At 55.5% G+C, this 26,421-nt stretch overlaps 1 protein-coding gene across 2 annotated transcripts; it reads right to left on the bottom strand.

The window, feature by feature from the left end:
* Positions 1 to 165: 165 nt before the first annotated feature.
* On the bottom strand, positions 166 to 25,558 carry CYP26B1 (cytochrome P450 family 26 subfamily B member 1). 2 transcript variants are annotated; one of them, XM_072037929.1, is made up of 6 exons: positions 25,366 to 25,558; positions 15,911 to 16,135; positions 4,652 to 4,927; positions 3,285 to 3,440; positions 2,358 to 2,639; positions 166 to 1,586 (listed from the first exon to the last, which is right to left on the bottom strand). In XM_072037929.1, the coding sequence occupies exons 1-6, from the start codon at positions 25,534 to 25,536 to the stop codon at positions 1,194 to 1,196; spliced, it is 1,503 nt and encodes a 500-aa protein (XP_071894030.1). In that variant the 5' UTR covers positions 25,537 to 25,558; the 3' UTR covers positions 166 to 1,193. The 2 variants fall into 2 exon arrangements, with proteins under 2 accessions (XP_071894030.1, XP_027311677.2); XM_027455876.3 differs by lacking the exon at positions 25,366 to 25,558 and adding an exon at positions 18,316 to 19,538.
* Between the last annotated feature and the right edge of the window lie 863 nt (positions 25,559 to 26,421).

Below are 26,421 nucleotides of genomic sequence, written 5' to 3'. Positions count from 1 at the left end.
GCTGCTTGCTTGCGCTGGAGCTGCTTTGGGCAGGACCCCTCTCCCAGATGGGCGGTGGGACGAGGCAAGCAGTTTGCAAGGAGCCTGCCGTTCATTCTCCTTCCTGCCAAGCTCTTCCATCGCCAAACAAAACCCAGACACGAGACAAACCATGCGGACGTTGGCTTATTTATAGAGATCACCTTTAATGCGAATGCCTCCCAAAAGGAGCAGCTCTGAGCGGGGCGGTTTCGCTGGGCACCCCAGTGCTTGGTGCTTGCAGCGCCGTGGCAGGTTGGGGGGCTGCACGCTTTGGAGGTTGGTGCCTGCACCCTGAGGGAGAGCAAAGGCACCGAAATGTCCCCAAATGGGTGCCTCTGCATGGAGAGGGTGAGGGGGTTGGGGGGGGGGGAACGGGACGGATGCACACAGGCTGTGTAGCAGCAGCAGGAAACTCAATGAGAAAAAACAGGAGCCCCCCCCTGCCCCAGAGCCCATTTTGCAAAAACGCACTTGTCCGAGGCCTTGGAGAGACAGCTCGCCGTCTTCTCAGTCCTAGACAAGGCACCACAGGGTTTTTCGGTCCCGCAGCAGAGGCGAAACGGCAGCACCCCCCCTCCCCAAACCTGCCCAGGGGATGGGGTGGGAATGGGCATCACTTGTCTGCCCCTCACCCAGGGAAGTCCCCAAAGCCCCAAAACAAAAAAACACAACTGAACAAACAAACAAAAACAAAAACAAAAAACACTGTTATCACCAGCTAATTTAACACTGTTAAAAAAAAAAGCCCAGCGGCCACCCAAGAGCCGCCCTGGGCCACCAGACCTCTGGTTGCCGGCTGATTTCCAAAGCCTTTCCCGCAGTCGGGGCTTTGCAGCGCTCCTCCTCGCAGCAGAAGTGTTTTATAGATATTTATATATATATATTTATAATATTTAGATACTGTGTATGGTCAGACAGTCCCAGTTCTACTCGGGATTTGCGACTCTCCCTCTTTTTCGAAGGAAGCGAGAGGCACGACGCCACCCCGACCTTCTCCACGCCCGGAGCAGAAGGGTTTTGGCAGCTTCACCGGTGGAGAAAGCAGTCCCGACCCGGAGGCTCCGTGAAACGAGCATCGTGGAGAAGCTTCTCGGTCCTCTCCCCTCCCCTCCTGTTCATCCCCGTGTCCCCACCCCACCCCTCCGTCCCCAGCCACCCGTCCCTCGCGGGCTCTACACCGTGGCCCCCAGCATTGCGTCTGTCCCCGTCAGGATCTCGTTCTGGTTGGAATCCAGTCCGAAGAATTTGACCTTGAGTCCGTCGACCGGGTGGACCACGGGCACCAGGGTGATTTTGGGGAAAGTCCTGGTGGCGAGCTCGAAGCGGCTGGTGCTGGCCAGCTCGATGGCCAGCGCCTTGAGGAAGAGCTTGGCCAGGTGCTTCCCCAGACAGGTCCGTACGCCCCCTCCGAAGGGGAGGTAGTGGAACCTGCCCTCCTTGTCTTCGCTACGGCCCTGCCCAAAGCGGTCGGGGTCGAAGGCGTCCACGTCCTTGAAGACGGGGGCGGTGTCGTGGGTGTCCCGGATGCTGTACATGACGCTCCAGCCCTTGGGGATTTGGAAACCCTGCAGGGAAGAGGGGAAGGGGAGAGAAAAAAAGCAGAGCGGGTTAACCATGCTGCAAGAAGGGAGAGGGGACAGCGCAAAGCCGCTTTGGTCCCCAGAGCAAATGCTTTTCTCTGTTTTATTAACTAAATTTATAAAAAAGCAGAGAGAGCAACACAAAGTGCTAGGAGACGGGAATGCTGGATTGATTAATCCCTGCCTCTATCCCAACCCTTCGGGTGAGCCATTCCCTTCACCACTTCGCTCCCACCCTGCCACCCAACGCTCACGTCAGGGCCTGGGTGGTGTGAAACAAGGAGGCTTTCTCATCCCCTGAGCACTTTAAAAGGCTTCTGACTCCAGTCCTTGCATTAGCAGGATTTGCGGTGACAGCCAGGTCCCAGGCTTTTGTTGTGCTGGTGGGAAACTCCAGCCGTCGCGGTGAGCAATGCGCCTGTCACCTGGCAGCCTGGAGGTGCCCTCTGCAGTAAACCTTCCCCTTGTCACACCCCAGCTCAGATTTTGGCCTCAAACATTGTCATGATTTGCTCTTTGAGGAGTCATGGATGTCTCCTCTTTGACATCCCGAGTGCATCTCTTCCCCACCAGGGGATGGATCCCTGCGTCCTCCCATGACTCTGCAACACTTCTACCCACCACCACCACCAGGATTGAATTTATCATTTCTGGTTCTCATCTAAACCAGGCTCAGGTGAGTCCTGCACAAGGCACAGAGGGCTTTTTGGGGAAGGTGACATTGCAGCAGCACCCCGCCGCCACACCAGTACTCACATCCAGCTCGAAGGTTTGCAGCACCGTCCGGTACCCCCCCGAGATGGGGGTGAAGAGGCGAAGCACCTCCTTGATGACGCAGTCCAGGTAGTGCAGGCTGTTGATGTTGTCGAGCCGCAGGGAGCCCTCGCAGATGCAGCCGTTGTGGAGGATGCCCTTGCTGCGCAGCTCCTCCCGCAGCTTCTCCAGCACCCGCGGGTGTTTGAGGAGCTGCATGATCAGAGAGGTGCTGGCGCTGGCGGTGGTGGCGTAGGCGGCGAAGATGAGCTCCAGGGTGCCGTCCTGAAAGGCAGGAGGAAAGCTGGGGTGAGACACAGAAGGGACAGACAGATGGATGGACCGACAGCAGGGGCTAAGCACAGGGCTGTAGCAGCTTGGCTTGGGGCACTTCTTTCCCCTCCATCTCAAGGCGTGCAGCTCCAGGGGATAAAGAGGCATTTCCCCCTTCTTGCCCTCTGCGTGGGGATGTTCTGCTGCTGCTGACAGCAAGAGGAGGGCAGGATCGCTCCCATCCCTAGGATGTTCTCCCTGCCCTGCTCAGGAGATGGTGCAGGGGTCCCCCCCAACACCCCACAGCTCTCCAACCCGACCTCACTGCGATGTCCCTCCTGGTGCAGGCACAGTCCTGCTGCCCAATTTCTCCTGCACTCAGGGGAAACAAGGAACGTCCCTATTAAAAGGGAGATGTGTGGCTAGTGTGAAAGGACTGAGTGTGATGAATACACCCCGAAGGAAAGCAACTGGCTTGTTGGCACCGTGCTCCACCAAGCCAAGGTTCACCTGCAGCTCCAGCAACACTCCATGGACCCCCAGATCTGACCGACCACCTCAGGTCTGCCCCCAAGAAACCCACCCTGCTCCAGCCCATGCTCTGCTGCGCAGGGAGCCCAAGCCCTGAGGACAAGGGGTCGCGGGGAGGACCTTTACCTTCAGCTCCTGCATGGTGAGCTCCTTGCCGTGCTCTTTGCCGCTCTCTATCAGGATGTCCAGAGCATCAGCATAGTCCTTGCCCTGTGTGTTCTGCAGTTTCTCCTGGATGGCTTTCTCCAGCCCTTTCTGCAGCGTTTCACGTGCCCGGATGCCCTGGGGAGCAGGAATCCACCAGATTACACAGGGCACAACACTACAACCACCATCCCCTCTTGCCCTGGGGCTGCCTGGCATCCCCAGGAGCTGGAGACTTGCTCAGGAGGTCACAACTATGGAATCCAACTGCACTTGCAGGTGCTCAAAGAGAAGTATAAAAATGCTGGAGTCATTCCCCGGCCAGGAGGAGGAAACCCCAGGTGTGCACGATTACAGGCGAGGGTAATCGGCACCTAGGTGCAAATGGTAGGTGGGATGTGGGAGCTCCAGTGCTGCACCAGTTCACAGGCCTCCCCCTCTCCCCAGGATATACAGCAGTCCCTGGGAAAACTGTTTCTCAGGGGAAAGGCAGTTCATCCAAAAGAATCCTATTCCCAAGAGTGAAATGGGGTTCCCAAGCAATTTTATTGCTGGGCCTCACTAAAGCGGTCGGCATGGGAGTGCAGCCCCACTGAGCTAGCTTGGGGCTGCCAACGATTCACATGGTTAAATAACAATAAAAGAATTTGCAGTGATAGCCACCAAAATAATTAAAAAAAAAAATCTGTTACCAAAATTACCAAAAATACAACTATATTTTGTTACGTTTTCACTTTGCATCTTCCATACAAGAACTGGAACAGTTCTTAGAATCAGGAGGGCTGCTGGCCCTGCAGACAGGCATGCATTGGTAGGAGAAGGGTCCCACAAAATAAAATGAAAATGAAAATGAAAATGAAAATAAAAATAAAAATAAAAAATGAAAATAAAAATGAAAATGAAAATAAAAATAAAAATAAAAATGAAAAATAAAAATAAAAATAAAAATAAAAATAAAAAATAAAAATAAAAATAAAAATAAAAATAAAAATAAAAATAAAAATAAAAATAAAAATAAAAATAAATAAAAATGAAAATAAAAATAAAAATAAATAAGCAAAGTGCCATTGCAAGGAAAAATCACCCATTAAATCTGAGCAGATGCTGACTGTATTCTCCATTGCACTAAACCAAGGAGCTAAACCTAGCGCTCTGAAAGCCTATGAATGTGTCTCCCTCTCTACACAACCAAAATAGGACTTTTTATCCCAAAATACACCTGTTTCTTAGACATCAGAGGGTAAGAAGACATCCCACCAAGAACATGCAGAGAGGTAGGGATCAGCCACCAGATCCCAACCCCAGATTGGGGTTATCGGCTGGTGGAAGCCCCAGCCCAGATCTCTTACCCTCCTGTAGCCACTGAAGGGCAGGTCCATGGGCAAGGAGAAGACATTCTCCACAAACTGCTGGTAGACCTCGAAGAGGCGGCTGAGCTCCTCGTCGGGGATGCGGAAGCCCAGCAGGACGCGGATGGCCATGCGGAAAGTGAGCTTCTGGGTCTCGTGGTAGACGTTGATGGACTCAGGGTTGCTGCTCCAGGCCCGGAGGGTGTCTTTGATCACCAGCTGGATCTTGGGCAGATAGCTCTCCAGGGCCTCGTGGCTGAAGATTTTGGAGAAAACCTATTGAAAGAGAGTGAGAGAGATTTTTACGCAGCCCCAATAATCTTTGCATTCTCCAATAACCCGCTTCTGCTCACCAAAATGAATATCACAAATCTACACTGAGCAGAAGGCTTGACACCATCCAGAATTCATCATCCAGAGTGACCAATTTCCAAAATCACTGCCAAAAAGGGCTGATGGAGAGCCATCAGCTGAGGGAGCATCCCCAGGCTGACCCCACCAGAGCCACCCCAGAGGACTGGTGATATTGTGGTGCCCCCAAGCCCCTCTCCAGCAACTAACTGGAGATGGGAGGAAACAATTCACCTCGTGCACGGCAGGGTGGATGGAGACAGCTTTCCTACAGCTCCATGTGTCCTGCTTCCCACCTGCATTCATCCCACCAGCTGGGTGCTAATAACACAGCTCTTCCGTGGGGCTTCTCTGATGTCTAATAGCCTGGTTGTGCACGAACACACACGCAAGCTTTTCTCTCGGTGGGAAGCACCGGGAGTTTCTCTCTCCTAACAACCAACCGTTTTAAATATATACAAAAAAAAAAAAAAAAAAAAAGTAAAATAATTAGTTCAAGGCCTTTAGGCTCTCTGCAAAATCTGGCTGAACTCAGACAGAGGTTCAAGTGCTATTGGGGAAAAGAGGCACACACGCATGCAGACGCTGAGATCGCACACACCTCATTTCCTTGGGAAACCGGGCTAAAAACCTGATGTCAGCAGACACCATTAATTTAAGCTCTGCAAGTAAACACTGCGCAGGAGTGGGCCTCCCCAGGTCCCCGATGCTAACGGCTCCTTACTCCAATTTGGGACTGAGCCCGCGTGTTGCACGAGGAGCTCAGAAATGCCAGGAATGTCCCTTGGCCTCCCCCCGGCACAGCCCACAGCACGCGCTTTCATTCGGCATCCCCGCCGCATCCCTCCCAGAGTGCACCGGAGGAAAAAAGTGCTGTTTGTTTATTTTTTATTAACCTCCACACACGGCGGCATGCACACATGCACCGCCACATGCCAGGCCTCCGGGAAAATCAAATTAAAGCAGGCTCCCACGGAGGGAGCTGCAAGCCTCCGCCGGAGGCTGGTTGCTTGAGGGGGGCTGCAAATTTATCAGAATGACAAGAAAAGGAGAGAAATCAAAGCCACCCCCTCTTTTGACGAGAGGCGAATGCACCGGAGCTGTAAATGTGGGAATTTCCTCTGCAGTCAGCACTCGAAGGGAAAGGTAACATTTTCCTGGCGGCGACCCCTCATTGCTAATGCACGTCGTTCGCCGGGAGTTTGTTTGGTGAAATAACACCTCTGTCCCCTTGCAGCCCGGGTGGGAGGCTCGACAAAAGCTGCTTCATAACGCGCCGCATGCGGGCTGAGTCCCGAGGAAAATTCATCACACCACACACGGCAGGACAGAGCTCGGCGTGGAAATCAGTGTGCAAGCAGGGTGCTAGGAGGAGGGCTGGGAGAGAGGGAGAAGATGCACACAGACTGACAGACGTGCTCACAGACAGACAGACAGCCCCAGGTGTCTGCAGAGAGCTGAGGAATGAATGAACGGAGCGGGAGAATGAATGAACGGCAGGGCTAGGGTGAGGGTGCGAGATGATGCGGCTGCTGCTCTCCGTGCCTCTCTGCAATTCACGGGCTATTTTTAAGCCCTGAAAGGACAGCAATGCTCAGGCAGACCAGCTCGGGTGTGTGCAAGAGGGTGGGAAAGAAGGTGCCTGGAGAAGAAGAGTCTGCAGCCCTGTTTGGGGCCAGCGTCCTGATGGAGGTGGCACGTGGGGCTCCCAACTTGGGGCAAACCCCGGCCTCCCACATTGCTGCCCAATATCTCTCCCATGAGGGATGAGGACCCCTCCTGCTCCCCACACAAAGCCCAGCATCTACAGAAACACCTCTGGTCCTGCTATGCAAAAAAACAACCCCACAGTGCAGAAAAACATCCCGGGGCCAGATCCACACCTTGTGGCCGAGCTGGACTCAGGAGGAGCGCACCCATCCCGAGGAGCGATGCTCAGCAAAGGCACAAGGGAGAGAACGACCCACCGTGGAGGTCAACCACCTGGAAATAGGGAATATTTTGCACTAGAGGGGGGGGATTTGGTCTTTTTTTGCCCTTTTTTGAGCTGTCCTTTTGCTGTCCGGCTCCTCCAGCCCCCTCCGGCTGCAAAGCCGCCGTCACGGGTCCCGGCCGCTCGCCGCCGCTGCGCTCCACGCCGCCTAATCCCAGATGTCAGCGGATCCTTCCCCAGCCAGACACAAGTCTGGATCCCCTTCCAGTCACCTCCAGTTCAACCCTGCATCTTTCCAGTTGATTAAAAAGGAGGAAAAGGCAGCCAACTTTCCCTGACAGACCTCGGCGCGTTTCTAGCCTAAAATCCCTGCGCCCTCTAGTGAAGCGCAGCCGAGGAGCATCGCTGCACAAAAAAAAAAGTTGATCCCGAGCAGCCCGGAGGCAAAAACAGCTTTAAGGGGATGCCCCTTACAGGGGGGGGCCGGTAGCAGCCATGGGGCAGCCGGCCAGGGCTTTGGGGGCGATGCTGGGAAGAGCCCTCATCTCTCCAAGTTTTTGGTGTGTCCTAAAAAAAGCCAAGCCTGGGGATTTGCTCTGTGCATCTCACACCCGCACGCGCTCGCCTACCCCCTGCCCGGGGAGACCCCCACCACCCAGTTGGAAACTTCCGAATCCGCCTCACAGTGGAAACAGGATATTTAAAGATTTATGGGTTTCCTAAGGCAGAAAATTCCTTCCCGGTGTCTCAGCTCCGGGATCCCCCACAGAGGTCCAGCTCTGCGTGACAGTGAGCAGCCCCCAGTCGCAGATGGGGTGTACCCCAGCCCCATCCTTAAAACTCAACAAAAAGGAGAGGGCATTCAAGTAAAGCACCTTCAGCTTCAACCCACAGCATTTTTATGCTTAGAAAAAGCTTCATTTGGTAGCTGGGATGCAGTGTAATTATCAGGGATGATGCTTTCCATCATTTTACCCCTCCTTGGTGCCAGCCAAACTTCCCCCTCCAAGCACAAGTTTCAACCCCTGCCTTTCACCACTGCAGTCTGTGGGTCCCCAGCTCTCCAGCACAGAAAGAGGGGGCAGAATTTTTTCCTTTTCACCCTCCAGGAGGAGAAGCTGGGATCAGACACCCATGCTTCATCCAGCTCAGAGCTGCTGGCCTGACAACACGAAGGCACGGTCAGAATGGAGACATTTTCACAAAGCAATTTGGCACCAGCAGTACATGTCAGGGAAGCATTCAAAGCATCATCCCAACCTGGAGATGTGCTGTTGCTTCCTACATCCCAAAAGCCAGGGGGTGTTTGTCCCAGCCCTGTCCTGTTGTCACCTTGTAAAGGATGCCTGCCTCTCTCTGTCAGGCGTGGAGCCCACTGCTGTGCTCCAGTGGGCTCATAAAGCAGGATGTTTTTGGAGAGGGATGAGAAGGCTTCTGGGCAAGAGGCTGTCCTGGTGCCGGGAGCATGAGAGAAGGTAAAATGCAGCAAAAGAGCTGTGGGAATGTGCCACTGAGCCAAGGTACTGCCAAGAGGAGAGGACCTCCGCTGCCCCGACGCACTGCTGCTGGTGCAAACTGGTTCTCTGGAAGGTGGAGCACATCTGCTTGTGCTTGGACTGAAATGAGGTCTTGTGGTATCTCCCCGTGCCATGCTCTGCCACCTTCCTCCACCACGGGAGAAACACAAGAGCCCCATGCATTCTGCTGGGCCATGCCACTGGTGTCCAGGCTGCAAGAGCAAGGCACGGAGCAGAGCAGGGGCCATTTCACCAGGCTTGGCCCAGCAAAAACAAAAGTGGAGTAGAAGAAACTGCTTTGCAATGAGCAGTTTCACTGATATTCAAATGACTCACAAAAAAAAAAAAAAAAAAAAGTACTGAAAAGAAAACCAGAGATCATCTCAGCATCTTTGGGGCAAGTTACGATGATTGTGCACCTTTCAGGATTACTCATAGCCCCAATTTTTACTTTTTTTTTTTTCTTCTTTTTTAAGCACTTGGGGTTGTGAGAAACTCTAGAATTTTGTCTTCCTGTTCCAATTCAAACTAAAACCAAACAGCCCAAGCACACCAGCTCCCTGTAGCATGAAATCTCCATGTCCAAGCAGTTCTAAAAACACTTTGCTTGGCATGGGAGGCTTTGCTTTCCAACCCTTTAACAGGATAAAGGGGTAAAGGGATGGCAATGCAAAGGGGGAGAGGAGGAAAGAAGCGGGACACCCTACATCTGTCTCAGCATCCCATCTGCAAAACTGTCTCATCTCAAAAAAAAATCCTGCACCAGCAAAATGCCACCTGTTACATTCAGCAATTTAGGTTGCTTGGCCCTCTCCATGGGGTTACCCAAAAACCTTGTGGTTCTTCAGCACCTCTGTGCCTGCACCACCCCTGAAACGCTGCTCCCCGTCCCTCCCATTTACTCACGGGGAACCAGCGCATTGGGGGGCTGCAAAATTCACCTTACACAGTGTTACTGCTCAAGTGGGAAATCAAACACGGGGAGTGCCCTCAGACCTGGAAGGGGCATCACCTGGCCCAAAAGAGGTCCAGCACTGGTGGTGGCTGGAGCCAAGGGGATGTAACATCCCCTGAGCCCACCGGGCAGGTGATGGCATGGTCAGGGCAGCCACCCACCAGCAGCAGATGGCCAGGAAGAGCTGAGATGGGCTGTGGACAACATGCTGCACCCCAAATCTGTGGCTTGGAGGTGAGAGCTCACCCAGAGCTAAAGAAAAGGAGAGCAGCTCGCTTGGCATCAGGGATGGTGCCCTGCCACCACGGCAGAGCCAAAGGAGGAGAGATATTAGGAGACGAGTCCTCTTTTTGGTGACTTTTCCTGAAGCATGGAGGGCAGAGCGAAGGGATGGGATCCTCACACGCTTCAGAAACCCACAGGTTGGACTTGGCAAACCAGCTTTGAGAGCCCTTCCCAGAGGTGCTGAGACCTTGGTCCTGCCACGTGTTACATGGCAGAACAAGGGGATGGGAGGGAAACACCTGCCCCAAAACACAGCCTGCTCCATCCCCAAGGGGAATAAATCCACCTTTCCTGAGCATTTCTTGGCAGAAATGGAAGAAGACCTTGGAAAAGTGCTTCCACACAGCAGGAAAATCTCACCAGCTCTGCCACCGAAATCCTGAGGAAGGTCTTACAGTGAGGCCCCCTCTGGCTTTAAACTAAGCCCAAAGAAGAGATGACAAAGCCTGAGGTGACCCAAGGCCACCAGGCGTAATTAAGGAGAGGAAAGATGAAGAGCAAGCTGATATATTTGGTGACAGAAGTGCCACCTGGGAAGTAAAGAGCATCGTTAATCCGACACAAAGCCCTCTGACCCCGGAGGGATGAGCGGGATATTACAGACCCCAATTGCCCGAGCTGGACAGACCGTGGTGAGGCAGAAAACCAAAACTACTCAAAGACAGCGCAGGACGGATCCTGAACCTGAAAAGCTCTCCCCAATCTCCAGGACGCACTCCTGGCATCCCCCAGTGCTGCCCAGAGCAGCCCAAGGAGGGATTTTGGGAACATCCATGCCTCAGAGGACGTCCCACAGCTCCCACCCCAGGGGATGTGGATGGTTAGAGCCCCACGAGGGGCTCAGCCCGTGGGGTAAGGGCAGCTCCTGGGCTGCCACCGCGCTCAGGCGCAGCTCAACCCAAAACAGAGCCCAAGCACATGGGGTCTTTTGGGGTGGGCGGCGCTCTGAAAACCCAAAAACCTCATACTTCAGCCAAGAGCACCTGCGCTTTGCTTTTTTTTTTTTTAATCCATTGGAATTACTCTGGATTTACACCGCCGTAGATGACAGCACTATTTGGTCTAAAGTCAATGAGCCAGCCTCGCCAGCAAATTCTTCCCCAAGACCGCGAGCGGGAGCCCTCCTACATCAATGGGAGCCTTTTTTTTTTCTCCAGCTCCGGTGGCTTTTGCCCGTGGGTTAAAGCAGCCTGGGAAGGGGTAAAGGGGCCTGGTGCGTGGCAGCTGGAGCCCAGCCTGAGCTGACCCGACACGATCTGGGGGGGGCTCAGCTGGAAGGCGATGGCTCCTTCCCTACAATTCCTCCTGAGGAGGATGGAAATGCCAAAAAAAAATATTAAATTCACTGAGCAGCCTGGATCAGGGTGTTTAGCAGTGGGGAAGGTTCAGTCCTGTTGCCTCCCATCCCTCCTTCCTCCTCCCGCCCCTCTCCCCCGTCTGCCTCCTTCCCTCCCTCCCTCCCCCCAGTCCTGCCCACAGCAGCTGGTTTATATTTGGTTGTAAATTTATGGCCCCTTTTGTGTTCTTAATCCTCTTGCAAACTATATTAAAGCCTCAGACCTTTCTACTTGGTGCTAATAAGCTCAACACTTGTATGCCTCCGAGGCAGAACATTAATTGTGGTGTGTTAATGAATGATGTAGTTTTGGACAGTGAGACAAAACAGGCCGTTTCTCTGCACCACTGTCTGCTTCCTCCTCGAGTCTCCGGGTCTAGGATGTCTACCCAGCCCACGGACTGCTTTTATTTTATTCTTTCTTTTCCTTTTTTTTAAGCCAGCTGTGCCTATTTTGGGATTACTATGCTGGAACAGAGCACGGGCCCTGCAAGTCCAGTGCTCTCTTGCCAGGGCTGGATGCTTCCAAGGAAAAGTCACTGTCCCACCTTTCCCTGCACCAGAGCACGCTGGCACCGCTCATCCTACACCAAAAAACTCCTTCCTGGCCCCAGGCACTGCTCGGTTCAGACCCTAAAGCTCAGGGTGAGGCATCCTGGCCATTTCCAGCTCCCGTTCCCTTCTGTACACAGACACCGGGCTCCCTCGTGGGCAGCAGCACGGCAGCCTTTGCTCTCCGTTTGCTGAACTTCAGCTTCCCACTGCCCTTAAATCCCATAAAACCAGAGCCCACGCTATCCCTGCACAGGTTTGCTTTGCCTTCGTTACAGGTCGTATTGGCCCAGGGGTCGACACTTCCAAAATACACAGGGGGTAAATCCGGAGAGACTGCACTGATTTCGCTGGGGTTTCATGGGTATAAATGGGAACTGAGGGGGTAAAAAAGACAAATTTAGGGAGGGATGTGAAATGGACTCAGTGTGAACAGCTGGACAGGGACAGGGTCCCATCCCCATCCATGGCTGTGCCTCCAAAACGAGAGCAGGATGGGGAGAGCCCCGAGACAGGCGCTGTCCCAGGATCTCTCCCCGATGAGTTCCTGTAGGAGAGCAGGAGCCTCCCTCCCTCAGGACACAAAATGTGTCCGACACCTCCAACCCTCAGGGATAATGTGCGTCCTTCACCCCAAGGAGATGGAAAGGGTTCTGCCACCACAAAGCCAAGGCAAAGCCATGGCCATGCTCATCCAGGCAGGAAAAAAATTTGTCTGCTCCTGCCGGTCACCTCCAGGTGATCTGGGGACAAAAAGGCCAGGACAAAGGAATGAGCTCCCTCCGGTGTGGCATGGGCAGCCCAGATCCTTCTCCAACCTCGACATGAGCTCTGTGGCCCCCTGGCAGTAACAACCCCACAGTAGGCATCTATCTCAGGAGGTTGAGGAGTTTTCCTCCCACCCCACAAGCTGTCACGGCCCTGGGCAAAAGCTGGCTTTGTACCTGAGACCTCTTCTCCAACAAAGCTCAGGGAGTTCCTAAAGGAAAAATTTCTCCTATTTGTACAAATTTTGACGGTTTCCTGCAGGGGAGCTTTAATAAATAGGGGATGGGAAAGCAGAGCTGCCATGGGGATTTTGTTAATGTGACCTCCTTCCTCCTAAACATCTTCTAGGAGAGCAACTCTGAGCCCTGTATCAACACCTCTGGGATTAAAGCCTCTGACAGACAGGGATGGAGAAAGATATTCACCCACTTTATGCAGGGGGATGTTGAATCCTCATAAGATCCTGAAGAAAAATTGAGAGAGGGAAACAGCAAACCCGAGAGAAGAGCTCCAGAGACCGAGTCGTCCGCCCCAGCTCTGATCCCATCACCATCATGGGCAACTCCTGCAGATCCACCAGCAAAGGCTGCAACTTGCTGGTGCTAAAAACACAGAGAAAAGCTAAAACTTTGCGGAAACCTATGCACGGCCAGCAAACAGCTGATTTCTGCAGCAAGCTACAAGAACGTGCTGGGTTTTAAGCTCTTACTGGAGCTTGTCTGCTGTCTGAGTGGCAACCTGCCCCACCAGGAGACCACGGCTTGATGGCCAGGGAACAACGAAGGAGCATTTGCCAGTGCTGGTGTAAATAAGTGCAACTCCACTGGCTTATAGAAAGATGATGAGGACTCATTTCAGGTGGTGACCATGCAGCGCTTGGTGGGACAAGAGCTGGAGATGACCCAAATGCTTTGGGTCTTGGAAGAGGGTGAGCACATGGGGCTTCATGCTCCTTTTCCTCCTGCCAGCTGGCACCCAATGCCACAGGCAGCCTCGTGGGAAATGATAGCTCATAGCAACTTCTGGCAGGACCAGAGGATGAGAAAGTGGTTAAAAGTGAGCAAAGAGTCGAGCTGAGAGAGGTGGGGGGAAAAGAAAAACTTCTACTTGGAAGGAGAAAACATAAATCTCAGTCTAGTGCTTCCTCCTCATGCATCTCACAGTCAGGATGGGGAGAGTTAAAAGTCGATGCCATTTAGCAGCAACAAAAGCTCAGGGCTGACAAACTCAAAAGGCACCGCTAATTTCTGCACCTGGCCTGGAAAAAAACTTTAATCTGGTCATCGCAATCTCACCAGGAACAAAATGATCTATTGCCTCACATCAGAAGCAGGTTCACCTTATCTCCGCATGTGCAACTCGCCCAGCCCAGGGCGAGGGATGGTTTGCACAGAGGAAAGGGCGATTCCAGCCACCGGGCTCTGTGAGCACCCATGGGTGCGTGACCCACAGGATGCTCAGCCCCTCGAGAACAGTAATTAAACAGTAATTAAAAGACCAAGTGAAGGAATCAGAATATTCAAAGGAAAGTGGACCAGCCAGCTGAGCCCATCGTACCCAAACCTTGATGAAATAGAAAGCTAAGAGTCTGCTTAGCCCCGCAGCATCCCCAGCCCTGCTCATCTTGCTCTCCACTACACCAGAGCCCAAAATAAGATGAGGGGTGCAGGCAGGAGCCCTTGTGGTCCATAAGCATCCGAGGCCATGGCTCGGTTGCACAGGGGTGGCATCAGAGCCTTGATCCGACAGCAGGGCATCCCAGGACAGCGGGCTGTACCTGTTCTCGGGAATCTTTAGCCATCCCTGAGGCAGGAATTAGGATCTTGGCCAGCTAGGGATCATGCGTAATGCTAAAAATCAGGAAGGCAAAAGAGTTTTGAGAAGAATGGAGATCCAGACCAGCCTTGGGCTCAAAAATACAGTGAGTATTTGGGACTGGGATTCACAGCCTAGCATATAAGTGAGACAGGTACTGAGGGAGAGAGGCTGTCCCCTGGCTATGCCACTGGTATTGCTCCTTTCTGGTGCCAGCGCTCCCCAGCTGTGCTGTGGTGCAAATTACGAGCCCATCAGGATACCACAGAGGTCAGGCCTCCCTTTTCCATGACCTCGTTCCCATAACCCACGCTCTCCTCTCCTCCCCCAGCATCTTTTCCTGAGGTTTGAATTCCGCGGGTTTTATTGAGGACATCTCAACCAGAGGCCTGAGCTGCCCACTCCTCAGCAGAGAAAAACTGTTTTTTTTTTTTGCCAAACGAGATAAAGGAAGCAGCGGAGGAGAGTGGAGGCACCTTCACATCACTGTCTGCTGCCACTAAACCCTCTCGTAAGAGCAAACAGGAGCCAGAGCTGCAGCTTCACCCCCGCTGCCGGAGGAAAACCATCCCCGTCCTTGCACCTCTCCTTCCCCTGGACACCCTCTGTGATGGGACAGCCCACGCACAACCTTTCACGGCAGGGATGGGAAAGATTCCTCCCTCCTTAAAACAAAAAGGAGAAACCCAAGCAGCCGGCGGCGCAATTGCAGGCACCGAGCTCGCCCCGATCCCAAGCAGGGACCAGCAGCACAATCCTGGTGGCAATGTTCGGGTTTTTCGTTAAGAAATGTGACTCGTGGGAGTCAGACCAAGGTGGTTTTATTGTCCTAACCCCAGGAAGGAAGAGAAGCGATGGGGTTCGGTAGGGATTTCGGAGAAATGCATGCACCAGGATAGGGAATCCTGCTGGAGCACAAAAAGGAGAGCAGAGTTTGCCTAGGGACAAGCCCTGGGGCAGCCCCTTGGTGCTGGGTACCACCCTTAATCCCACCTGGGGGCAGTGATTTTGGGGAGCAGGGAGATGCTTTCCCTTCACTGCCCCCCAAATTAACCCCCAGAAGGGCAAGAAGCAGGGATGTGAAGCCCAAGCCACCATCACCCATGCCACCACGCCAGCACGCCCTGCCTGTCACCTCTGCCACCGCCTTTGCCTGGGGGATTTTTGCCTGGGGGGGTCCCTAAGGTCGATCCCTGACACCTGAGGACACTTCACTGCCCCCTGAAATCAGGCTACAGCAAGCAGGACCCCAACGGGGGCTCCCCACAGCCCCCTCTGGTGCAGCCTGGACATGGGGGGGGGGGCTCTGCATTGCCCCCTCTCCCCGATGCCCCCCCCCCTTCTTGCATCTCCCTTTTAAGACCTCTGCGGGGCCGCTCCCGACCTCCAGCCCACGGCAGCCCCCACCACGCGTGTCCACAGCCACGGGTGGGCAGCGGGGGGGGGGGGCAGAGACAGCCCTCGGGAACGCCCCGTGTGCCCCCCCCCCGGCTCCCTCCCGCCGTCCCATCGCCCTTTTAAATTCCTCAAAGGCTCCGAGCGCGGACACGGGGGTGGGGGGGACGGGATGGGGAGGAGGGGGCACCCACGCGGGACCGCCCACGCAGGGGGGGACTTGGGGGGGGCGTAAAGGGAGGGAAGGGAAGGAGAGGAGGGAAAGGAGGAGGGGAAAAGAGGGAAAGGGAGGGGATAAACGGGGGTCCCCCCCAGCTCCCCGCGCCCCCCCGGTCTCGCGTGGGCTCCTCACCTTCCTCTTGTGCCGGTGGATGTCGCCGATGGAGTTGGCCACGGTGTTGGGTCCCAGGAGCATGCGGGTGCTGCGCGGCCACTCGGTGCTCACCAGGTGGTGCTCCCCCATCAGGATCTTCCGCACGTTCTCCGCGCCCGTCACCCGCACCAGCGGCCGCCCCAGCAAGTGCGTCTTGAACACGTTCCCGTACTTCTCCCGTCGCGAAGACTGGAAGCAGGAGCCCTGCACGGGAGGGGGGAGAGCACGGGGAGGGGGCCCCCGGAGGCCGGTGTCACCGCACGGCCCCCTTCTCCCCCCCCACGCTTGGGGATCCCCCCCCCAATTTTGCATCCCCCCCCCAATTTCGCGTCCCCGCATCCCCCCGCGCGTAGCATCGCTCCCGGAGCAGCTCCGCGGGGATTTCGGATTTTTTTTTTTTCCCGCTGTTTTTTGGAAGCGGAGACCCGGCGAGCAGCATGGGGAAGCGCCGAGGAGGGGGGAGCCGTGCCTGAGGGTCTGGGGGGGGCAAAATGCGGGGGTCCCACCCGTGCACAGCCCCGCTGCCTCCGACGGGGCGCCCGGCGCTGCCCGCTCCTCCCGCCGGGGCCCTCCGCCCCCCGTCCGCCTCCCTTTTTCTACCTCCCCCGGCACTTTTAAAACTCTTTTTTTTTTTTTCCCCTCACTTTTTTTTTTTTTCCCCTCTCTTTTTTTTTTCTTCCCTCCTTTTTTTTTTTTTTTTTTCTTCCCCTCGCTCAGACCGAATTTACTCGAGAGGCTGCGATTCGCCTAAGTAAATCTGCAGATTTCGGGCGGCTTTTTAATAACTTTCCCACATGCTCCGGGGGGGGGCTTTTGTCGGCGAGGAGCCGGGCGGAGAAGCGAGTAGGGGGGGAAACCCGGCTCGTGTCCCCCCCCCCCCAAAAAAAAACCCTGACCCGCGGGGAGAAGCGCTGCGAGCGATCGCGGGTTGCGAGTGCGTGTGTTTATTTTGAAACAAAAGCGCGGTTGTGAATTTCAGATGTTCAGGTGACCCTGTTTCTTGATCTGCGTAAATATAATTAAAGTCCTTTTTGTGGCATTAATAAAGAGTTATTTGTACACCATTTCCAGGGCAGCACAAAGAGGACCTTTATGTGGGAGAAGTTTCGAATGGAGTCCAATTTATACAAAATTTTGTATTTTTAGCCCTGGACTCTGTTTGGATGGAGCCTGTGGAAAAGCGAGAACCCTTTTCTGGTCCCCCTGTAAAAATCTGATAAATTTCTTTAAAAAATAAAGCCCTATTGAGAGCGGGCGGTTAACCCCTTCGGCGCCGCGCCCGGGGGAAAGGGGGGGAACCGCTCGGGGTGCGGGGGGGGGCTCTCACCTCGGGGTTTCCCCCAGCTCCCAACCGAGCCGAGCCGAGCCGGGTCGAGCCGGGCCGGGCCAGCCGCAGCCGCGCAGCCGGGGCCGGGCAGCGCTGCCCGGAGGAGCCGTGCCGGGGCCGTGCCGTCAATGAAACGCGACCTTGGGCGGCGAGAGCATCCCGGCGGAGGTTTGTTTGGCTCGGAGTTGGGAAAGGCTCGGGCTAATTGTCCTCGGGGCTTCCCTCCCGGGAGGCTGCGAGCGGCGGGGTGCCCCCAGCCCAACCCGCGGCTCCCCCCCCGAGCGGGGCACCCCCGGCGGCCGCCAGCCTCCTCTCCTCCTCCTCCTCCTTCTCTCCCTCTCTCTCTCTCTCTTTTTTTTTTTTTTTCCCCTTTTTTTTGGCAGTCACCCTTCCTCAACGCGGTCCGAGGGGATCCCGCTCCGCCCGCCGCTGCTGCTCAGCACTTAGCGAGGTTAATCCCGGGTTAAGCTCCCGATTACCTCCGTGGGCTTCCCCCGGCACCGGACCCGAGCCGGGCGGGTCGGGAACCCGGCCGGGAACAGCTCCCGGGACCGCGGGATGAGCAGAGTGGGGGGGCGCAACCGGGGGACCCCCGCACCGTGCCCGCAACCCCCCGGGGAAGCCAAATCCCCGCGTGCCGCCCCCGGGGGTTGGCTGATTTTTTCTTTTCATTTTGCTTGGATTCGGGCTGGGGGAAGAAAAAGGCTTTTGGGCAGCGCGGGGGAGACCCCCGAGCCTCCCCCCGCCGCCTCCCCGGCACCGCGCAGCCCCCGCCGGGGGAACCCCGGCGCGCCCCGGGCCGGGCAGCGCAGCGCGGAGCCCCGGGGGCGAGCCGAGCCGAGCCAAGCCGAGCCTAGCAGGGCTCCCTCGGTCCCCCCCAGCCCCATCTGCCTCCCCAGCTCGCCGGGAGCCCGCCTGATGCAATCGCAGCCCGTGCAAAAGGAAAGAAAAAGGGAGGGAAAAAAAAAAAAAAAAAGAAGAAGAAGAAGGAAAAAAAAAAAAAAAAAAGCAGCCGGTCCCAGCCCACCTTCCAGGGAGGGAAGGGAATCCTCCTTACCTGCAGGAGCCAGTGGAAGGTTTCTCCGATTAAAGGGAATCCCATAGAGCCTTTAGGGATTGGTAGCTTGCAGGTTTTGTCGCGGGTGGCAGCCCAGCGGAGCTGCCACAGCTGTTGGGACACGGCCAGCAGCAAAGTCAGTGACACCAAGCACGCCGCGAGGGTAGCCAGTGCCGAGACGAGATCAAAACTTTCAAAAAGCATATTTGGAAGAAGGAGGAGGAGGAGGGTGGGGAGAGAAACAGCCCCTTGACAGGCACCACACTCGCACCCACACACACGCACGCACGAAAAGAGGAGCGATTGCGGAGCGCACACTGACCCTGCCTGGGGGGTCCTGGGGCGGGGGGGCTGCGCTCGCCCCCCTTCTCCGCCGGCAGGTTAGAAAAACAGCAGGGGAAAAAAATAAAAGGAGGGAAAAAAAAAAAAAAAGGGCAAGGAAAAATTGAAAAGGGGCAAAAAAAAAAGCAGTTTCTCCTCTGTCCCTCTCTGAAAACTTTGTTCTTGTTTGGAATAAACTTGACAGAGTGACACAGGCGAAAAAAAAAAAAAAGGGAAAAAAAAAAAAGAAAACCACACCAACTACGCTGAAAGAGAGGAAAAAAGAAAAAGGCTACAGGAGAGCCCCCAAAAGAGGGGCGTGGGGGCACTGAGTAGCTAAAAACGCGAGAAAAAAAAAAAATTAAAAAGGAAAACCCCGGAGTGAAAAAAAAAAAAAAAAGACCCCCAAAAAGTCCAAATGCAGATGCTCTGGCTCTCGCTCGCTTTCAAGGCAAGCCACACACACCAGAAGGAGCAAAAAAAAAAAAAAGGGAAGAAAAAAAAAAAAAAAAGGAGCGAGATTTTAAAAAATACTGAAAAAAAAAAAATCTTAAAATAAGTCAGCAAAGACCTGGAGAGATGGCAGAATTAAATAGCTCTATATATGTATCTATACACAGGGAGCGAGACAGATCGGTTTATAGCTCTATCTCCCTCCACATAAATATATCTCCATAAATATATATATATATAAATATATGCGTATATATATATATATATATATATATATAAGCGCGCCGGTTATTTGTTAGCCCCCAGACTTTTCACAAGCCTCCTGGTGGAAGAGGAGGAGGCAGGGCTGCCTCGGTATAGCCCCTCGCGATGTGAGTTCGGGTAACAGAAAGTCAATGTGTGTTTATATAGAGGCGGGGAAGCCGGGCTGGGCTCGCCGCCAGCCCCGGCTGCTCCCCCGCACACCCACCCTCACTTCAGAGGGCTCCGGGGGAGGCGGGCCGAGCCGGGCGGACGCGGCGCTGGAGCGTGCGAGCCCTGGCCCGCCGCCCGCAGCACGGTCACGCCGAGCTCCTCGGCCTCCCTCCTCCTCCTCCTCTTCTCCTCCTCCTCCTTCTCCTCCTTCTCCTCCTCCTCCTCCTCCAGCCGCCGCCGCCGCCGTCCGCACCTTCGGCCTGCGGAGAGACGAGCGCAGCGCGGCTCAGCCCGGCGCCCCCCCAAGGATTTTAGCCAGCCCCCCCCCACCCCACACACACAAGATGCTTAACCCCTAGGGAGGGCCTCCTCGCAAGCCCCTCAGCCCAAAATTTAGCCCACCCCAAGATTTACCCCACCCCAAGATTTGCCCCCCCCCCACTTCATGAGTCTCTCCTTGCAACCCCCCTCACCCTAAAATTTACCCCACCCCAAGATTTGCCCCCTCCACTTCATGAGTCCCTCCTTGCAACCCCCCTCACCCCCAAATTTACCCCACCCCAAGATTTGCCCCCCCACTTATTGCATCCCTCCTTGCAACCCCCCTCACCCTAAAATTTACCTCACCCCAAGATTTGCCCCCCCGACTTCAAGAGTCCCTCCTTGCAAGCCCCTCAGCCCCAAATTTACCCCACCCCCAGATTTACCCCACCCCAAGTCCCCCCCCTTAATGAGTCCCCCCCCAATGAAGTCCCCCCCCTTAATGAGTCTCTCCTTGCAACCCCCTCACCCCAAGATTTATCCCACCCCAAGATTTACCCTCCAAGATTTGCCCCCCCCACACTTAATGAGTCCCTCTCTGCAATCCCCTCACCCCAAGGTTTACCCCCCGACCCCAAGATTTATCCCCCAAGATTTGCCCCACACACACTTAATGAGGCTCTCCTTGCAACCCCCCTAACCCAAGATTTACCCTCCAAGATTTGCCCCCCCCCACCCTAGGATTTACCCCCCCAAGATTTGCTCCCCCACTTAAGGAGTCTCTGCTTGCAACCCCCCACCCCAAGATTTACCCCTTAGGGTGTCTCACACCCCCCCCTTGCAATATCACCCCAATGCCCGACTCCTGGTGGTCCCCACCTCCTCCACCCCACAGTTAACCCCAAAATTTCTCCCACGCAATGCCCCCCCCGGTGTAAAACCCTAATGATTTCCCCTTGCAAGGATCCCCCCTCCCAAGTTTTACCCCCCCCCCCAAGGATTTCCCCCTTCCAACGATCCCCCCAGAGCTCACCCCATAACAATTCCTCCCTCCAGCAATTTCCCCCCCTCAAGAACCCCCCCCCCCGGGACTTCCCCCTGGCAGTGATGCCCCCCAGGATTCACCCCCGATAATTTTCCCTTTTCAATCATTTACCCCCACACTAATTTACCCCCCCCCCAGTACCCCTCCCTCCTTTTAGAGACTCCTCTCCCATGGCTGGCTCCTTGCAGCGGTTTGCCCCCCCAAAATGACCCCCCCCCCCATTTCCCTGCCCTCCGTGCTGCCCCCATCCCCTCCCCTCTTGCAGTGATTTCCCCCTTGGCTGATTTGCCCCCGGCCTCTTGCAACAACTTGCCCCTTGCAATGCCCCCCCCCCAGTTATTCACCTCCTTGCAATGCCCCCCCCCCAATTATTCACCCCCTCGCAATGATTCCCCCTCCGCTTATCCGCTCCCAATAACTCGCCCCTTGCAATTTATTCACCCTCTGCCCCCACGAGACATTTTTTTCGCCTTTGCCCTATTCCACCCCTCACCCCTATGTCTCTGGGGGGGGGGCACAACCACTCTTCTGCCCCCCCCCCCACCACCACCTTCCCAGGATACAGGGCTCAGGGTGGGGGTCCCGCTGTCTCCCCGCGGTGCTTCCAAACCAGCCTTGCCCAGGAGGCTGCTGCCCTGCGCCCCCTCCCCGGACCCCCCCCCGGGACCCCCCCGAGCAGCGATGGAGGCAGAGGCAGGTATCCGGGCTGCCTGGTTACAGGCCCTTTTGCAAAGCATTTGCTTCAGATTACAGGAAAAACAAAAGTTCATTGAGTCCCCCCCCCCCCCCCGCTCCTTCGCCACCCCCCCCCCCCACTCACCCAACCCCCCCCCCCCCACCGCGTCCCCCCGTAGCCTCCCCAGCTGGTTTGAGTCTGGTGCCCGGTGGGACTGAGGAGCTCCGAGAGGGGCTGAGCCCCCCCCCCCCGCCCCCCCCCACGCCGCTCCTGGTCCTGGGGAGCCTGGGGGGCGGGCAGGACCCCCCCCCCGAGCCTTGCTTTGAGGTGACCCCGGGGGGAGCCGGCACCGGAGCCCCCTCCCCAGAGGGTCCCGGAGGGTGGGCGCAGCGCACCCCCCCTCCCCATGCCCCCCGCATCCTTGGGCACCCCCGGGCGCTCCCGTGGGCACAGTGCGATGAGGGGGGGGGCTCGGTGGTCCTGGTGCTGAGCCCACCCCCCCCACCTTTCCCCCGCATCCCGGCGCACGGAACCGGTGCCAAACACCCCACGCATCCCCGTGTGGACCCCCCCGCGTGTCCCTCTCCACGATCATCCCCCACCCCCCGCCTCACACCGCTGCACCCTAACACAGGGACCCCCCCCCGCGCATCCCAACCCCCGGGGACCCCCCCCACAACCCTCCCCAAAACACCTCCAGCGCACACCAGGGCGCGCCGGCCCCCTTCTCCCCATACACCCCTTGCAGGGCTGCTCCCCCCCCCATCTTCTTCCTCCTCCTCCTCTTCTTCCTCCCCCCCCCCCCGGTGCATCCCGGTGCCGGCGCCCCCCCGGCGCCGCGCTCACTCTTTGCCCTGCCGCCCCACCCGGTGGCCGCTGCCGGCACTGCAGGCGGCACAGCGCAGGTGGCCACCGAAAACGGAGAGGGGGGGGCTACGGGGGTCGAAGCTGAACCCCCCCACACCCCCCCAAAACCATCACCCCCCGGCCAGGTCGGGGCTGCTGCCCGCAAGGTGCCGCAGCCCATGCCCGAAGCGCCTTCCCCAAAATTCCTCCCCGAAGCATCTCCCCAAAATGCTGCCCCGAAATGCTGCCCAGGGGTGATGTCCCAAAATAGCTTCCCTAAATATCTTCACCAAACACCTTCCCAGCACCTTCCCAAACATTTTTCCATGCGCCTTCCCCAAAAAACCCTTCCCAAACACTTTCCCATGCGCCTTCCCCAAATGCACCGTCCCCAGATTCTTCCTCCTGCACCCCGTGAGCTCCCCGAAACTGGGGAGCTCACTGAGCTCTGGCCCCCCCAAGGCAGCTGTGCACCCCATAGGGCTCAGATCCCCCCACCACGAAGAGAAATTGGGGGGAAAAAGGGGCTCAGCTCCCCCCCTGGTGCCCCCAGCTCAGAGCGCAGGGGACGCAATTTGTCCCCCTGGCTCTGTGACACCAGGCTCAGCACCAGACCTGGGCCAAGGCTGAAAACACCCAAGAATTATTTTAATACAACAAATCCCCCAAATCCCTCAACTTTTTTTTCAACCCTACCACCGGCACCTGCTGCTGAAAACACCCCAGGAACCCCCAAACAGTGGGGCTGAGCACAGGATCAGCCGCCTCAGAGGGGGCCCTATTCTTCCCTGCTCTCCTCCTCCCTTTCCCCAGGGAAAAGTCACCCCCCGGAGCTGCTCAGTGTGTGTGAGCACAGCTCGTGTCCAGAAATGTGAAAATGACTTTTTGGCGAGGCTGGCAGAGGGACAGAAAGCAGCCACCGGCACGATGTATCCTCATGAGAATCCGTCCCTTTTCCCTCTTGTGGAAATTCAAGGGAAAAGCCTACCAAAAAAAATTGGCTGCTGTTTTTTTTTTCTTGTTTGTTTGTTTGTTTGTTTGTTTCCAGAATTCCCCCCCCCTCTGGAGATAAAACCCTAAGAGTCCAGAGGGAAAACAATGCTCCCAACGCCAGCAGCGGAGCCAGCACCAGGTCCCCGGGGTGCAGCCTGCAGCTCTCCTGCCTTGGACACTTCAACCACCACCCGGATAAATTTAGTGTCATCAACAAATAAATGCAAAAAATACATGGAATTGCGAACGGGATGGAAAGGGCAAATGGGGAGCAATTTTTGATGGGGAGGAGAGGGTGCCGACACCGCCGGGCAGGGGGCTGGGAAACGCAGCCCGAGGGAGCACCGCGGTGGTGGCTGCTGCTCCGCCAGGCTACCAAGCTAAGGCTTAGGGGTGTCCAAAAACCCCTCCTTCCAAAAATTCCCCCATCCCAAAGCCCGGTTTTACAACATGAACGAGATCCTGAACCTTTCCTTCTTCTTTCCCTGCCGGGGAAAAGCAGAAAACTTCGGCGAAGCTGGGCCCAACCCTCCCCGGCTCCACTCCTGACAGCTGCAGCTCTGAGCAGCGAATTTCTCTCCCTTCCAAGCCTCCAGGCTTTTGGCTTCAGCAGAAGGAGCGATGCTCTCCTCTCCCTGCAGCCCCAGACAAACCCCAGCACTCTTACGTTTCGGCTGGAGAGAGCAGCAGAGAGTCCCCTAGGTTAAATGCTGGCCTGAGCGACTTGGAAAGGCTCGCCAGCAGTGAAAGTGGGGTTGCTCGGCCTTTTTGGGGTCACTCCAGCTCCTCGGGCACGGCAGGACGAAGCGAGGCTCCTGACCCTCACCCCACACCCGTGACCCTTGCCCTGGGTTGCGGGCAGAGCGAGCGCACCCGCCCCAGCCTCACCGGCAGCAGATGCCCTGAAATAATCCCGCAGGCACTCCTAGGTAACTCCTTGCTTTGTTTTTCTTTTCTAAGCGAGCAGCTCGTTCTGAAATCACCTTTTATCTTCCTCTCCGTTTAATTCTCTCTCATCTCCTGGCTCTTTCTCTAGCACACCGATCGCTTCTGTCCACGTTTCAGCTGGCGCGCAGGCAAAACCCACCAAGAGGGGAATTGGGAGGAATTTGCAAAGGCACAAGTGCCATTTCTGATTTTCATGTCCCATTCAAAGACTGGTTTCACTACACCATGCACAGAAGTGTGACACTACTTGTATTTGCTTTAGATTGACGCAAATAACTTTGATTTTTGATCCAGGACTCCCTGCTAACACCGCGCTGCGAATGGATTTCATGTCCCTACGTCTTTTCAGTCCGACCATGGTTTGTCTTTCTCGCAGGCATTAATATTCTCTGCCCTGACAACCCTTTTATGGCTGATTTTATAATTTTTATTCTACGGATCGCCACGTACTTTCTAACCACTGAACCACCTGTCTGGCGAATAAAGCACGGGGGCCGCCGTGCGCTCCCCCCGGTGCCCCAGGAGCGCAGCACAACGTATGGAAGTTTTACATCTCAGAGCCGTCACACCTCCAGCTCATTGCTGATTTAACCAGCGGCCCTGCCAGGCTATGAATCAAAAAAAAAAAAAAAAAAAAATCTACAATTTAATTTTTCCAACCAGCTTCTTGCTCATTTTCCCACCGTTTTCAGCCAAACTCGCCGGGGAGCCCCGCGGGGTCCCAGCGGCTGGCAGAGCGCGTGCGGCACCCCCCCCCCCAACCTGGGAGCAGGCCCCCGCTTGGGGCTCGGCGCTTTGTTTTGCTTCGCTTTTTAACCAGGCGCCTTGAAAGCCCGGCGATGAAATTTATAAGTTGTCATCGCCGGCTTTTTCACCCCTCAGATGAAACAAAACAACAACGAAATCCCTTGGCGGAGGCGGGTGGGGAAAAGGAGGGGAGAGGCGGCGGGGGCGCGCTGGTGGGGAGGGATGGGGGCTGCTCCCCAACGCCCACCACCCACACCCACAACCCGGCACCCAGGGGTCCCCAGTGGGGCAAAACCCACAAAAAGAAGGGAAAAGGACCAAGAAGTGGGACATCGCTGCCACTTACCAAACCTCGACGCCCCGCTGGACTTGGGGTGCCGCCGGCCCCCTCCCTCCCCAGCCTGGCTGTCCCACCGAGCGCTCCCCACGCCGGGGCGACCCGGAGTGTTTTATAGCCTGAAAGCTGGGGTGGTCCCCGCCCACAGGGTGCTGCCTGAAAATCGGTATTCATAAGCATTTAGGAAGGATGACAATGTAAAGCTTCCTCCGTGTTCCCCCCCCAAAAAAAATAAAAAAAAAAAAGCCCGCCTGGGACCCCTCCGCCCCTCTTTTTCCTCTCGCTTTGCCGCAAAACACTCATTGAAAAAAAAAAAAAAATGCTCAAATAGGCTCTCAAATATCATCTGCCCCTTGCAGGAGCAGCTCGTGGTTTGTTTCTTTTTTTTTTTTCCTCTCTTTTTTCTTGTTGTGTTTTTTTTTTTTCTTCTTTTCCTTTTTTTTTTTTTTTTTTTTTTTGAAAAGCCTCCGAAACCAGAATGTTTCTGCAAAGAGTTTATCAAATTACATTTGGTGACAAAGAGCTAAAGTGCATTTTCTTGAAGGCCTGACAATTGGGGAGCCATCAAGGAAATGAAAAGAATGACAGAAAACCAAAGGCTTTTGTCAGATGGAGAAACGCCATCGAGAAAAGCCAGGGTTGGGGGCCTTTCGGCCGCGGCAGCTTTATTTGTGTTTTGGTGGCTAGCGGCTTTGGTTTCCTTTCCACTTTTCTTTTCCCAGGTGTTAAAGTCAGGGCTGTGGGGAAAGGCAAAGCAGCGCCGGTCGGTTTTGGGGGGAACCGGGCAAATCGGTGATTTCTCCTCTCGTTTTTAACAAGATGCCAGTGTTTAAAAGAAAAACGAAGCCCCTTTAGAAATGTGAGGCTGCCGAGATAATGACTGCGATCTCGCTAAGACTGTATGGGAACAGGTGATGCTTTTTTCCTTCCTTTCTTGTTCCCATCCGCCCTTTGTTCCGTACGAGACCGGGGAGAGACAGAAGCGAGATCATTTTGATATTCCCCTTTTTGTGCGTACGTGGTCTCCCAAGGAAAAGGCACACAGCTTGGGCCGGCTCCAGGCTT

Source organism: Anas platyrhynchos, chromosome 4, assembly GCF_047663525.1.
Source record: "Anas platyrhynchos isolate ZD024472 breed Pekin duck chromosome 4, IASCAAS_PekinDuck_T2T, whole genome shotgun sequence".
NCBI classification, from domain to species: Eukaryota; Metazoa; Chordata; class Aves; order Anseriformes; family Anatidae; genus Anas; species Anas platyrhynchos.
This window is presented reverse-complemented; position numbering and strand designations above follow the sequence as displayed.

What these genes read in the sequence shown, in the direction of transcription:
- CYP26B1 (XM_027455876.3), bottom strand. Translation starts at nt 18,519, where the DNA reads ATGCTTTTTGAAAGTTTTGATCTCGTCTCGGCACTGGCTACCCTCGCG. An exon ending in CCTTCAGTGGCTACAGGAGG is followed by an intron (nt 3,441 to 4,651) that starts GTAAGAGATCTG and finishes CCTGCTCCCCAG; the next exon opens with GGCATCCGGGCACGTGAAAC. An exon ending in TCACCATGCAGGAGCTGAAG is followed by an intron (nt 2,640 to 3,284) that starts GTAAAGGTCCTC and finishes CCTGCCTTTCAG; the next exon opens with GACGGCACCCTGGAGCTCAT.